This window comes from Globicephala melas, chromosome 10 (assembly GCF_963455315.2).
Source record: "Globicephala melas chromosome 10, mGloMel1.2, whole genome shotgun sequence".
NCBI classification, from domain to species: Eukaryota; Metazoa; Chordata; class Mammalia; order Artiodactyla; family Delphinidae; genus Globicephala; species Globicephala melas.
In genome coordinates this window covers 71,344,670-71,360,126 of record NC_083323.1, presented here as the reverse complement: position 1 = coordinate 71,360,126, position 15,457 = coordinate 71,344,670, and the positions used below count along the sequence as shown (strand labels likewise).

Sequence of the window (15,457 nt, the reverse complement as noted above, 5' to 3'; positions counted from 1 at the left end):
GTCTGTCATACAGAGTGAAATAAGTCAGAAAGAGAAAAACAAATACCATATGCTAACACATATATATGGAATCTAAAAAAAAAAAAGGTTCTGAAGAACCTAGGGGCAGGACAGGAATAAAGATGGAGACGTAGAGAATGGACTTGAGGACACGGGGAGGGTAAGCTGGGACGAAGTGAGAGAATGGCATGGCTTGTGGGAAGCAGCCGCATAGCACAGGGAGATCAGCTCAGTGCTTTGTGACCACTTAGAAGGGTGGGATAGGGAGGGTGGGAGGGAAACGCAAGAGGGAGGAGATATGGGGATGTACGTATATGTATAGCAGATTCACTTTGTTATAAAGCAGAGACTAACACAACATTGTAGAGCAATTATACTCCAATAAAGATGTTGAAAAATAAAAAGTTGTTGCTGGTATATCGTTTTATTTTTAGATATAGGATCCACCCTAGCGAGAATGGTGCTCAGATATCAGATGAAAAGTGCTGTGGAAGAAGGAACAGACTCAGGCAGCAGTGGGACTTTTTCTGAAGAAATACTTGATAAATTTGATGAATGGACCTTCATTCCTGAGTCTTATGTTGACAGTGTATTTGCTCAAAGTGATGACCTGGATAGTGAAGGTAATTATTACTAAACAATAGAGTCAGTTATGTTTTAAAACACTTACCCTCTGGCATTGAACAGTAGAAATTGAGACAAAAATCTGATTTACTTCATTTGGAAAATCTTGAGGAAAACTGTATTCATTAGTGGAAATAGTTAATGCTTACTATTACTTTACTACTACTTAAGGCAATGAAGAAAATGTATGTCTACACTTTTAAGTGTTATCATACTGCCCATAATCAGTGAGTGGTGGCTATTGCAGTGAAAACACTGACTCAGACTGGAATTGGATTCCATATTCCATCATCGACTAGATACTTCTGTGGTTTGTTTAAGCCCCTTATCCTTATTAAAGGCAGTGTTGCTAAACTTCCAGGATTATTTATAGGAATTTGGAAAAATGTATGTAAAGTGTCTGGGAGAGTGTTTGCAAATAGAAAGTGCTTAATAAAAAATATTTTTATCTTTATTAGAGTTAAAAATAATATTTTAATAACTCCTGAAATAACAAAAATTTAACATGGCAAGATATTAATGGCAGTGATTAAGGCTGACATTTAACATAATACAGTTTGGTAAAAATAGGGTGAGGTGCTTTTTTATTAAAATAGTATGATTGAAACCTTTGGGTGATAGAATAAAGACATTTGAGAGGGCAGAAATAAGAGTTATTCCAAAATCTCATGTCTCAAGTCCAAACATTCTTTAAAACCAACTTTATTGGGACTTCCCTGGTGGTGCAGTGGTTGAGAATCTGCCTGCCAGTGCAGGGGACATGGGTTCGAGCCCTGGTCCAGGAAGATCCCACATGCCGCAGAGCAGCCAAGCCTGCGCGCCACAACTACTGAGCCTGCGCTCTAGAGCCCGCAAGCCATAACTACTGGTCCCATGTGCTACAACTACTGAAGCCCACGCACCTAGAGCCTGTGCTCTGCAATAATAGAAGCCACCGCAATGAGAAGCCTGCGCACCACAACCAAGAGTAGCCCCCGTTCGCCGCAACTAGAGAAAGCCCACACCCAGCAACGAAGACCCAATGCAGCCAAAAATAAATAAATAAACAAAAACCCCCGCAACTTTACTGAGATATACTAATTTACCCATTTTAAGTATATGTTTTCATTTATACATCCATGTAATCATCACCACTATTAAGTTATGCAACGTTTCTATCATCCAAAAAAGTTCCTTTATATGTCTCTTTACAAAAAACGTTCCCCCCTACCTTGTCCCTTGGCAACCGCTGATTTGCTTTCTGTCACAATAGATTAAATTAGTATTTTCTCAAGTTTCATATAAATAGGATACAGTATGTCCTTTTTTATGTCTGGCTGTTTTCTGAAGTGGTTATACCATATTATACTCCCACCAGCAATGTATGAAAATTCTAGTTGCTCTGAATCCTCATTACACTATAACACTTAGTATCGTAAGTCAGTTTAATTTTAGCCATTCTAGTGAGGCTGCAGTCCTAGCTTATTCGGGTTTAATTTTCATTTCCCTGAAAACTATTGATATTGAGAATATTTTCATGTTCTTATTGGCCATTCATATATTGATATTTTCTTTGCAAAGTGTCTGTTCAAATTTTTCCTAACTTTTAATTGTCTTGTTGTCTTATGTTATTTTAAGAGTTCTTTTTATATTCTAAGTAGAAGTCATTTGACAGATATATGAATTACAAATATTTTCTTTCGTTTATAGCTTGTTTTTTCATTTATTAATATTATTTTTCAAAGAGCAGAGGTCTTAAATTTTGAAAAGTGCAGTGTTTCAGTTTTTTCTTTTCTAGTTTGTGCTTTTTCTATCCCATTTAAGAAATCTTTTCCTATCTCAAATTTGTGAATATTTTCTCTTATGTTTTCTCATAGAAGTGTTAAATTCTTAGCTTTTACATTTAGGTCTATAATCCATGTTAATTTTGGTATATAGTGTCAGTGAAGAATTGACATTTATTTTTTTCCACATAGATATCCAGTTGTTTTAACATCACTTGTTGAATATACTATATTTCCTCATTGAATTAATGGCATGTTTGTCCAGTTTAACTGACCATATAGGTGTGGTTCTGTTTCTGCATTCTTTTTTAAAAAAAATAAAAAAATTTTTTTATTGGAGTATAGTTGACTTACAATGTTGTGTTAGTTTCACATGTACAGCAAGGTGAATCAGTTATACATATATCCACTCTTTTTATAGGTTCTTTTCCCATATAGGCCATTACAGAGTATGAAGTAGACATACCTGTGCTATACAGTAGGTTCTTATTAGCTATTTTATATATAGTATTGTGTATATGTCAATCCCAGTCTCCCAATTTATCCCTCCCCTCCTTATCCCCTGGTAACCATAAGTTTGTTTTCTACATCTGTGACTCTACTTCTGTTTTGTAAATAAGTTCATTTGTACCCTTTTTTTAGATTCCACATATAAGTGATATCATCATATGATATTTGTCTTTCTGTGTCTGACTTATTTTACTCAGTACAACAATCTCTAGGTTCATCCATGTTGCTGCAAATGGCATTATTTTGTTCTTTTTTTTAAGGCTGAGTAATATTCTATTGTATACGTGTACCACATCTTCTTTATCCATTCCTCTGTTGATGGACATTTAGGTTGCTTCCATGTCCTGGCTATTGTAAATAGTGCTGCAGTGAACATTGGGGTGCATGTATCTTTTCAAATTATGGTTTTCTCCAGGTATATGCCTAGGAGTGGGATTTTATTCTGTGCCGTTGATTTAAATCTTTATCCTTATGCCAATGCCATACTGTCTTGATTGCTTTAGCTTAATGAAATCTGGTAGTATAAGTTCTCTGGTGGTGTTCTTTTTCAAAATTTTTCTTATTATACTAGATTGTTTGCATTTCCATATGCATTTTGAATCAACTAATTAATTTTATGCTGGGATTTTTTATTAGAATTAAATCTATATATACATTTAATATAGAATTAATGTATAAATAATATATTATTGTTATATAATATAGAATTAACATATAAATAAAAATTTCTTTAGATTAAATCTAGAAATAAATTTGAGGGAACTGGTGTCTTAATAATGAGTCTTCTGACATATAAATGTAGTATTTATTTCCATTTATTTGTCATTTAAATTTCTCCTACCACTGTTTTGTATTGCATGTTTTTTGATGCTATTGTAAATAGTATTGTTTTTGAATTCCAATTTCCAGTAGTTCATTCACTGCTGGTTTATAGAAATGCAGTTGATTTCTTTGTATGTTAATGTATCCTGTGGGCTTGCAAAACTCATGAGTTCTGACAGCTTTTTGTTGACTCCACAGATTTTTCTATGTTCACAATAATGCCATTTGCTAATACAGACAGATTTACTTCTTCCTTTTAACCTGTATATCTTTTTTTCTTCTTCTTCTTTTTCATGTCTTATTACACTGCCTAGGACCTCCAGTACTATGCTGAATAGAAGTGGTAAGAGTAGGCATTGTTCCCTGGCTTCCAAACTTAGGGGGAAAGCATTCAGTCTCTCATCATTAAGTATGATGTTATATGTAGTTTTTTTTTTTTTTTTAATAGCTATCCTTCATCAGGTTTAGGAAACTTGTTTCTAGTAATTATTTGCTGCGACTTTTTATCATAATGGGTGTTGGAAAATACTTTTCTGCATCTGTTGAAATGGGCATATTTTCTCCCTTTATTCTGTTATTTAGTTAATTACATTGATTGATTTCCTAATGTTAAACCAAACTTGCTTTTCTGGGGTAAATCTTACTGGGTTATGGTGTATTATCCTTTTAATATATTATTTGATTTGATTTTCTAAAATTTTGTTAAGGATATTGCATCTATGAGGGATATTGGTCTGTAGTTTTGTTTTGTTGTAACTATGAGAGTATGCTAGCCTCTTGAAATGAATTGGAAAGTGCTCCTGACTCCACTGTTTTCTGAAAGAATTTGTGTAGGAGAGGTCTTAAATGTTTAATAGGATTCATGAGTAAAGCCTTGTAGGTTAGGAATACTTTTTGGTGGTAGGGGGGGAGGCTTTTAAATTATAAATATAATAACTTTAATAAATTTATGGTTCTTTTGATTTTTCTGTTACTTCTTTTGTCAGTTTTTGTAATTTGAAATTTCAAGGAATTTGTCCACTTTACATAAGTTGCCAAATTTATTTATTGTTATTTGTAATCTCTTATTGTCCTGTTAATGTTTATAAGATCATTAGTGATATCTGATCTTTAATTCTTGACATTGATATATATATATATATTTTTTATATATTTTTTTGACATTGATATTTTTTGTCTTTCCTTTTTTTCCTTCTTCAGTCTAGCTCAAGATTTATCAATTTTTTTGATCTTTTCAAAGAATCAGGTTTTTGTTTCATTGACTTTCTGTATTGATTGTCCACTTTATTTTTCATTGATTTTTGCTTTTTCTTTTCTTTCTTTTTCTTTTTTTTTACTTATTTAGATTTTATTTGACTCTTATTTTATAGATTCTTAACATGGAAGCTTAGAATACTGATTTTTAGAGCTTTCTAAGTTTATAATATAAACATTTAAGACCATGCAGATCCTTCTGAGCACCATTTTAGCTGCATCCCACAACTTTTATATATTCTGTTTACATTCACTTTTGAAATTTTCTAATTTCCTTTGTGATTTTTTGACTCATGAGTTATTTAGAAGAGTGTTGTTTATTTTCCAAATACTTGGACATTTTTCCACATAGCTTTCTCTTATTGGTTTCAAATTTCATTTTGTTGTGGTTAAAGAACCTACTCTGATGATTTCTGTCCTTTTACATTTATTGAGACATGCTTTGTGGACTACTGTGTGGTCTATCTTGGTGAATGTTTCATGTGCAATTAAAAAAATGTGTATTTGGTTGTTGTTGGGTGAAATTGGGTCAACTTGTTTGATAGTGTTTTTCAGATCCTCTATATCTTTACTGATTTTTTCTCTACTTGTTATATTTAAGAACAAAATGTTGAGATTGTAATTGTCAATTTGTTAATTTTCCTTTTCATTTTATCAGTTTATGCTTTGTGTATTTTGAAGCTCTGTTACTGGGTGAACATACATTAAATACTATAATTTTTTTGATGACTTAACCTCCTTATATTGATCCAAGTTTGCATCTAGTATCATTTCCTTCCTCCTGAAGAGCTCCCTTTTACCTTTCTTCTAGAGCACAGCTATAGGAAATCCCTATGCAGATTACTGGAGCTATTCCATGACTCTCTCCTGGAACTCCCAGCTAAGTTAGTCTCCATGAACACTGATCTCCATTTCCTCATCTCAAGAAAGCCATTGTGCTTTGTTTAAATTCCTTCTCATTGTGCCTATGGCCCTTAAATTGCCTCCAGGCAGAAAGCCAGGGTGATCATAAGGTTCACATAGTTTGTTTCCCTTCTTTCAGGGATTACACAGTCCTGTACTCTCTGCAGCCCAATGTCTGAAACCAGTTGTTTAAAAAAATTTGTCCAATTTTCTAGTTGTTTGTTGTGGGGAGGTTAAGTTCAGTGTTTGTTACACCATCATAGATGAAAGAAGAATTCTCTTTAAATATTTTTAAATAAAGGAAAACATCAGAAATGCTAACGTAAAAATAATTGATTTTTGGATTTGTAAATTTTATAATGTTTTGACACAATTAATTCTTTATGCTTCTAAGATAAAAAGTGATAGAATTTAAAATCTCATGAGTTCTTAAAAATGGCTCTACATTATTTATCCTTAAAATATGACTAATATTGATCCTTATTTTCTTGAAAATCCATAATTTTAAAAGTAATTCTTTTCTCTCTCAAAACAATATTGCCAACTAAACTCATTGTGTTTATTTTAATGTCATTTCATAAATGAAACTATAAAATATGTAATTCAAACAGAGATGTACTCAAAATTACTGAATGTTAAATAATTTAGTGTGATTCCAATATTTAAAACAAGATTCGAAAATTTTCTAAGCAAAATTCAGAGAAACAGAAAGGAATAACATTGATCAGATTTATGTATAAACTTTCTCTGCTTCCTGAACATGCATGTATTTATTGTAGCACTTGTACTATTTTTTTACTTGGCTCTTTCCTGCTGTACTATGAGCTCATATGAGGCCTGGATTATTTTTCCTGCTTATCTTTATCCTGCACTTACTCAGTGTCTAGTCTGTGACGGCCATTCAATAAATATTTGTGGATGAAGAATAATGTAGTTGAATTTGAAAATGACAAGCTGACACAGTTTATCATTTCTATTTTAAAGATGTTACAAAAGGAATTGGGCAATTTCCATTCATGAAAATGTGTTTAATGTTTTGTGATTGAACTACTATGCTAGCATCTTATGATTAGGTCAGCTTTTCTTACTTGCCTTTATGTTATTGTTTAAAAATAGGAAGTGAAGGCTCATTTCTTGTGAAAAAGAAATCAAATTCAATTAGCGTAGGAGAATTTTACCGAGATCCTGCCTTGCAGCGTTGCTCACCAAATTTGCAAAGACATTCCAATTCATTGGTAAGTTATACTGTAAAAACTGCAGTTAAATATTGTATATTTTTTGACATTCTTTCAATAACTGAAATTGTGTGCCAAAGCTAGGAGCTATTGGTGCAGAAATTCCCTAATGTGAGAAAACTCTCTCTCTTTATACACACGTGTGTGTGCGTGCACGTATGCGATTTTAAATTTACATTTGTAGACTTTTGAGCATGTTTGGGGCATATAGGTGCTCTGTACACTTTAAAATGGTTTTACTCTTTTTTCTTTTTAGAGCTTCATGTCTATGGAGCCCAGACTAGGTCTGTGTCTTATGGTATGGCTTGGTCCCATGAATATTTTAGCTAGTAATCTTATAGTGACTCCTAAAGAAACCAGATAGGAAAATGTTCTCTTTGCTCCAAAAAATGATGGTAATTTTATTATAAATATTTAATAGGGACCCATGTTTGATCATGAAGATTTACTGAAGAGAAAAAGAAAAATATTGACTTCAGATGATTCACTCAGTAAGTATTTGAAAGTAATCACAAGTAAATAGATATTTTGAGCAGAATACAGCACTTTGATAAATTTCCTCTGATTATGCAAATTTTCTTGATGCCAATTTCACATAACCTTCAAATTATATTTACCTAATTATTCCATAGACTGTAGAAAAATGAAATACAATTATAGATTTAAAAATTTAGCCTTTATGATGTTATACATCATACACTTTTTATCCTTTCTACTGTGTTCCTGAAATGTAAATAATACCCTCACCAATGCCACTTTTGATGTTCTTCTTCTTCAGGTCTGTTGTTTTTTTACACTACTTATACCACCTGATTAAATATTTATTATTTACTGTTTATCTCTGCCACTGTAATGTAAGTTCCATAGTTTGGTTTTCTGTTGAATTTCCAGTGCCTTGAAGAGAGCCTGACAGTAGTAGGTGATCCATAAACGTTTACCATATGAACTTAAATTTCTTGCTTATATTTCCATTGTTTGTTTGTTTTTGACAAAAGGAGCATCAAAATTCCAATCACATATGAGGCATTCAGAGAGCATTTCTTCCCTGTCTTCTGAGAGAGAATATATTACATCTTTAGACCTTTCAGCAAATGAACTAAGAGATATTGATGCCCTGAGCCAGAAATCCTGTATAAGTGGTCATTTGGAGCATCTTGAAAAGCTGGAACTTCACCAGAATGCACTCACGAGCTTTCCACAACAACTATGTGAAGTAAGTTTAATTTATCCTTATAATTCTCAGGATATTTGAAGAGCTTTTACATTTATATCTAACTTGCATGCTTAAATATTTAAAAGGAACGTTCTGTTTTTGTGTCATTGGACAATAATTCCCCCATTCTTCTGGTTGTCATACAAGTATCTTAGTCTGTGTGGTATTCCAGAAGCATCTTTGGGGACAGGTAATGGAAATGGAAATGTGATTAAAAAGGAATTCGAGGTTCTGTCCTGATGCTACATGGTAAGTATTAAAGTCTAGCAAGGCTATGTGTTGATTATGCCTTCAATTATTTAATTCTAGTAGGACAACTTAAACTGTTTAAATTAGGTTAGACCTAGTTTGGTGATCCTGGCTCTGCTCAGCTACCAACTGTGTGACAATAAGAACATATTACTCTGACTGCTGTAGACCCTAATTTTCTTATCTGCAAAATACAGAGGCTCAACTAAACTATCCATAAAGCATTAATTGAGTTTTGAAATTATATGCAGCTTAAAAGTTGATTTTTATGCTCAAAGTTCCTATTTCATAAAAATTAAAGTATAAAATCGTCTGCTGATAGGGTAGTCCTCTGACTATTGACTTTGTTCATCCTTTTTTTATGTACTATAGATCAGAAGTCAAAGAAAATATACGGACAAAACGATCTTAATACAAATGTTTAAATTTTTAAACAAATTCTTGAACTGAACTGCAAAGTTTGAAAAAGAATTATACCTGTTTTTATAAACTAGTGTTGTTGCCAGTACATTTCCCTTTTTCTAATTTTTAAAATTTACCATAATTTTGACATATTTTAAGAGCAACATTGCATGATTTTTAAATATATTTAAGTGGTATCTTTCCCCTAAAGTTTGTATATCTGGGGAGAGAGAAGAAAAAAAGGTGATCCCTAACGCTACCCCAATGTCTAAAGTATATCCCCACTCTATTCTCCTTTTTACCTGCATAAATCCCCCAAGTTACAAGGGCCTCATTTTTTTTTTAAACATCTTTATTGGAGTATAATGGCTTTAAAATGGTGTGTTAGTTTCTGCTTTATAACAAAGTGAATCAGCTATACATATACATATATCCCCATATCTCCTCCATCTTGTGTCTCCCTCCCAAGCTCCCTACCCCACCCCTCTAGGTGTTCACAAAGCTCCGAGCTGATCTCCCTCTGCTATGCGGCTGCTTCCCACTTGCTATCTGTTTTACATTTCATAGTGTATATATGTCCATGCCACTATCTCACTTCGTCCCAGCTTACCCTTCCCCCTCCCCGTGTCCTCAAGTCCATTCTCTATGTCTGTGTCTTTATTCCTGTCCTGCCCCTATGTTCTTCAGAAACATGTTCTTTTCTTTTTAGATTCCGTATATATGTGTTAGAATACGGTATTTGTTTTTCTCTTTCTGACTTACTTCACTCTGCATGACAGACTCTAAGTCCATCCACCTCACTACAAATAACTCAATTTTGTTTCTTTTTATGGCTGAGTAATATTCCATTGTATATATGTGACACATCTACTTTATACATTTATCTTCTTTATCAGTGGACACTTAGGTTGGTTCCATGTCCTGGCTATGTAAATAGAGCTGCAGTGAACATTGTGATACATGACTCTTTTTGAATTATGGTTTTCTCAGGGTATATGCCCAGTAGTGGGATTGCTGGGTCGTATGGTAGTTCTATTTTCATTTTTTTAAGGAACCTCCATAGTGGCTGTATCAGTTAACATTCCCACCAACAGTGCAAGAGGGTTCCCTTCTCTCCACACCCTCTCCAGCATTTATTGTTTGTAGATTTTTAGATGATGGCCATTCTGACTGGTGTGAGGTGATACCTCATTGTAGTTTTGATTTGCATTTCTTTAATGATTAGTGATGTTGACCATCCTTTCATGTATTTGTTGGCAATATGTATATCTTCTTTGGAGAAATGTCTGTACTTATTCAGTCCATTTTTGGATTGGGCTGTTTCTTTTTTTGATATTGAGCTACATGAGCTGCTTGTATATTTTGGAGATTAATGCCTTGTCAATTGCTTCATTTGCAAATATTTTCTCCCATTCTGAGGGTTGTCTTTTCTTTTGGTTTATGGTTTCCTTTGCTGTGCAAAAGCTTTTAAATTTCATTATGTCCCATTTGTTTATTTTGTTTTTATTTCCATTGCTTTAGGAGATGGGTCAAAAAGGATCCTGCTGTGATTTATGTCATAGAGTGTTCTGCCTATGTTTTCCTCTAAGAGTTTGATAGTGTCTGGCCTTACATTTTGGTCTTTAATCCATTTTGAGCTTATTTTTGTATATGGTATTAAGGAGTGTTCTAATTTCATTCTTTTACATGTAGCAGTCCAGTTTTCCCAGCACCACTTATTGAAGAGGCTGTCTTTTCTCCATTGTATATTCTTGCCTTCTTTATAAAAAATAAGGTGACCATATTGCGTGGGTTTATCTCTGGTATTTCTGTCCTGTTCCATTAATCTGTATTTCTGTCTTTATGCCAGTACCATACTGTCTTGATTACTGTAGCTTTGTAGTATAGTCTGAAGTAAGGGAGCCTGATTCCTCCAGCTCGTTTTTCTTTCTCAAGATTGCTTTGGCTATTGGGGGTCTTTTGTGTTTGCATACAAATTGTGAAATTTTTTGTTTTAGTTCTGTGAAAAATGCCATTGCTAGTTTGATAGGGATTGCATTGAATCTGTACGTTTTTTTGGGTAGTATAGTCATTTTCACAATGTTGATTCTTCCAATCCAAGAACATGGTATATCTCTCCATCTGTTTGTATCATCTTTACTTTCTTTCATCCGTGTCTTATAGTTTCTGCATACAGGTCTTTTGTCTCCTTAGGTAGGTTTATTCCTAGGTATTTTATTCTTTTTGTTTCAGTGGTAAATGGGAGTGTTTCCTTAATTTCTGTTTCAGATTTTTCATCATTACTGTATAGGAATGCAAGAGATTTCTGTGCATTAATATTGTATCCTGCTACTTTACCAAATCCACTGATTAGCTCTAGTAGTTTTCTGGTAGCATCTTTAGGATTCTCTATGTATAGTATCATGTCATCTGCAAAGAGTGACAGTGTTACTTCTTCTTTTCCGATTTGGATTCCCTTTATTTCTTTTTCTTTTCTGATTGCTGTGGCTAAAACTTCCAAAACTATGTTGAATAATAGTGGTGAGAGTGAATAACCTTGTGTTGTTCTGATCTGAGAGGAAATGGTTTCAGTTTTTCACCATTGAGAACAATGTTGGCTGTGGGTTTGTCACATATGGCCTTTATTATGTTGAGGAAAGTTTCCTCTATGCCTACTTTCTGGAGGGTTTTTATCATAAATGGGTGTTGAATTTTGTCAAAAGCTTTTTCTGCATCTTTTGACATGATCATATGGTTTTTATTCTTCAATTTGTTAATATTGTGTATCACATTGATTGATTTGCAGGTATTGAAGATTCCTTGCATTCCTGGGGTAAACCCCACTTGATCGTGGTGTATGATCCTTTAAATGTGCTGTTAGGTTCTGTTTGCTAATATTTTGTTGAGGATTTTTGCAGCTATGTTCAACAGTGATATTGGCCTGTAGTTTTCTTTCTTTGTGACATCTTTCTCTGGTTTTGGTATCAGGATGATGGTGACCTTGTAGAATGAGTTTGGGAGTGTTCCTCCCTCTGCTATATTTTGGAAGAGTTTGAGAAGGCTAGGTGTTAGCTCTTCTCTAAATTTTTGATAGAATTCGCCTGTGAAGCCAACTGGTCCTGGATTTTTGTTTGTTGGAAGATTTTTAATCACAGTCTCAATTTCAGAGCTTGTGGTTGGTCTGTTTATATTTTCTGTTTCCTCCTGGTTCAGTCTTGGTAGATTTTGCTTTTCTAAGAATTTGTCCATTTCTTCCAGGTTGTTCATTTTATTGGCATAGAGTTGCTTGTAGTAATCTCTCCTGATCCTTTGTATCTCTGCACTGTCAGTTGTTACTTCTCCTTTTTCCTTTCTCTTTCTATTGATTTGAGTCTTCTCCCTTTTTTTCTCGATGAGTCTGGCTAATGGTTTTTCAATTTTGTTTATCTTCTCAAAGAACCAGCTTTTAGTTTTATTGATCTTTTTTGGCTATCATTTCCTTCATTTCTTTTTCATTTCTTTGTGATCTGATCTTTATGATTTCTTTCCTTCTGCTAATTTTGGGTTTTTTTTTGTTCTTCTTTCTCTAATTGCTTTAAGTGTAAGGTTAGGTTGTTTATTTGAGATTTTTCTTGTTTCTTGAGGTAGGATTGTGTTGCTGTAAACTTCCCTCTTAGAACTGCTTTTGCTGCATCACATAGGTTTTGGGTAGTCATGTTTTCACTGTCATTTGTTTCTAGGTATTTTTTGATTTCCTCTTTGAGTTCTTCAGTGATCTCTTGGTTATTAAGTGGTGTATTGTTTAGCCTCCATGTGTTTGCATTTTTTACAGATATTTTCCTGTAAGTGAAATCTAGTCTCATAGTGTTGTGGTCGGAGAAGATACTTGATACGATTTCAGAGTTCTTAAATTTACCATGGCTTGATTTGTCACCCAAGATATGATCTCTCCTGGAGAATGTTCCATGAGCAGTTGAGAAGAAAGTGTATTCTGTTGTTTTTGGATGGAATGTCCTATAAATATCAATTAAGTCCATCTTGTTTAATGTATCATTTAAGTCTTGTGTTTCCTTATTTATTTTCATTTTGGATGGTCTGTCTATTGGTGAAAGTGGGGTGTTAAAGTCCCTTACTATGGTTGTGTTACTGTTGATTTCCCCTTTTATGGCTGTTAGCCTTTGCCTTATGTATTGAGGTGCTCCTATGTTGGGTACATAAATATTTACAATTGTTATATCTTCTTCTTGGATTGACCCCTTGATCATTATGTAGTATCCTTCTTTGTCTCTTGTAATAGTCTTTATTTTAAAGTCTATTTTGTCTGATATGAGAATTGCTACTCCAGCTTTCTTTTGATTTTCATTTGCATGGAATATCTTTTTCCATCCCCTCACTTCCAGTCTGTATGTGTTCCTAGGTCTGAAGTGGGTCTCTTGTAGACAGCATATATATGGGTCTTGTTTTTGTATCCATTCAACCAGTCTGTGTCTTTTGGTTGGAGCATTCAGTCCATGTACATTTAAGTATGAATATCGATATATATGTTCCTGTTCCCATTTTCTTAATTGTTTTGTGTTTTTTATTGTAGGTCTTTTCCTTCTCTTGTGTTTCCTGCCTAGGGAAGTTCCTTTAGCATTTGTTGTAAAGCTGGTTTGGTAGTGCTGAATTCTCTTAGCTTTTGCTTGTCTGTAAAGGTTTTAATTTCTCCATCAAATCTGAATGAGATCCTTGCTGGGTAGAGTAATCTTGGTTGTAGATTTTTCCCTTTCATCACTTTAAATATGTCCTGCCATTCCCTTCTGGCTTGCAGAGTTTCTGCTGAAAGATCAGCTGTTAACCTTATAAGGATTTCCTTGTATGTTATTGGTATTTTTCCCTTGCTGCTTTTAATATGTTTTCTTTGTATTTAATTTTTGATAGTTTGATTAATATGTGTCTTGGTGTGTTTTACTTGGATTTATCCTGTATGGGACTCTCTGTGCTTCCTGCACTTGATTGACTATTTCCTTTCCCATGTTAGGGAAGTTTTCAAAGGACCTCATTTTAAATGCCACTTCCTTACCATCTTCTTCCTTTCTTCTCTTGTCTTCCCTCCAGGCTAGGTTGGCTACCATCTGGTTTACCTTTCCCCGGCACCCACTCTTTTTCTTCCAGTGCTCATTACTATAAATTTTGATCTAAAGTGTATTGTCCTCACAAAATTGTAAACTCCTTTAGAACAGGAACTGTTTTAGACTTGTTCACATGTATCCCCAATGCCTACTAAGGTATGACATATAGTAGACGTTTGATAGATGATTACTGAACTAATTTGTGAAGGAATTAATGACTGACCCTTGGTAGACCGTCAATATTTGCTAAATATTAAGTAAAAGAAAACTAGAATTTAGCCTAGTGGAAACAAAGAGAATGAAGAGAGCATGGCAAGGTGAGATACATTAGGGCATTCAAAGACTGGGCCAGCTCATAACTTTCTCTAAGGAAATTTCAAGTCAGCACCACTAGATGGGACTTTTTGTTACTGCTTTTAGCTGTTTCTTTACAAGAAAATTTGGTGATTAAACCTTGGGAATAAATAATGTAAAAATCTTTCCTTCTGAATAATCTTGTAGTATCTGAAACAATGATAGAAATTTTGAAACCGATTTTTTGGTCAGTGATCCATTAATAAGCCTTTATAATCATGTTAAACTGTTTAGAATTCCATATGAGAATAAGTACATATATTGATATATAAGGAGGAGAATAAGGAAGTGATTGTTTTTTGGTAGTTTAGCCCTTTGACAATAATTCATACGAAACATTTTAAAAATTGATATGATACATAAATGGAAGTTTTGCTATTATCATAGTAAAATTAGAAATTGATTAAAAATAGAAAATAGAGATTTGAAACAAAACGTTTCATTTGAAAAAAGAGGTTAGGGCTTCCCTGGTGGCGCAGTGGTTAAGAATCTGCCTGCGAATGCAGGGAACACAGGTTTGAGCCCTGGTCTGGGAAGATCTCACATGCCGCGGAGCAACTAAGCCTGTGCACCACAACTACTGAGCCTGTGCTCTAGAGCCCACGAGCCACAACTACTGAGCCTGCGTGCTACAACTACTGAAGCCTTTGTGCCTAGAGCCTGTGCTCTGCAACAAGAGAAGCCACCGCAATGAGAAGCCCGCAAGCTGCAACAAAGAGTAGCTCCTGCTTACTGCAACTAGAGAAAGTCTGTGCACAGCAACAAAGACCCAATGAAGCCAAAAATAAATAAATTAAATAAATTAAAAAATAAAAAAATAGAAAATAAAAAGGAGGTTATAAAATAAAATGTGTATTATATACATGACTACTTTATGGTAAATCTTATTTATATTAAAATGTGTAACAATTTCTAAAAGCTAGTGTTAAAAACTATATTCCCAGGATTATGTTATACTGCTTATTCATTAAGTCATTAGTTCAAAAGTATTCTTCCATTTTACTCATTGCAGGAATAGTTTACGAGAAAAGCTGAATTAGACTCTAAACCTTATTTCTA

The 15,457-nt window shown here is 33.9% G+C and overlaps 1 protein-coding gene across 4 annotated transcripts in view; it reads left to right on the top strand.

Annotated features, from left to right (window-relative positions):
* The window catches only part of LRRK2 (leucine rich repeat kinase 2), a 157,176-nt gene that overhangs the window by 67,242 nt on the left and 74,477 nt on the right, over positions 1-15,457 (top strand). For all 4 annotated transcript variants that reach the window (XM_030835385.2, XM_030835384.2, XM_060306159.1 and 1 more), the window contains exons 20-23: positions 435-623; positions 6,993-7,111; positions 7,533-7,602; positions 8,107-8,324. In XM_030835385.2, the coding sequence (XP_030691245.2) occupies positions 435-623; positions 6,993-7,111; positions 7,533-7,602; positions 8,107-8,324 (596 nt within the window). The remainder of the gene's footprint in view (positions 1-434; positions 624-6,992; positions 7,112-7,532; positions 7,603-8,106; positions 8,325-15,457) is intronic.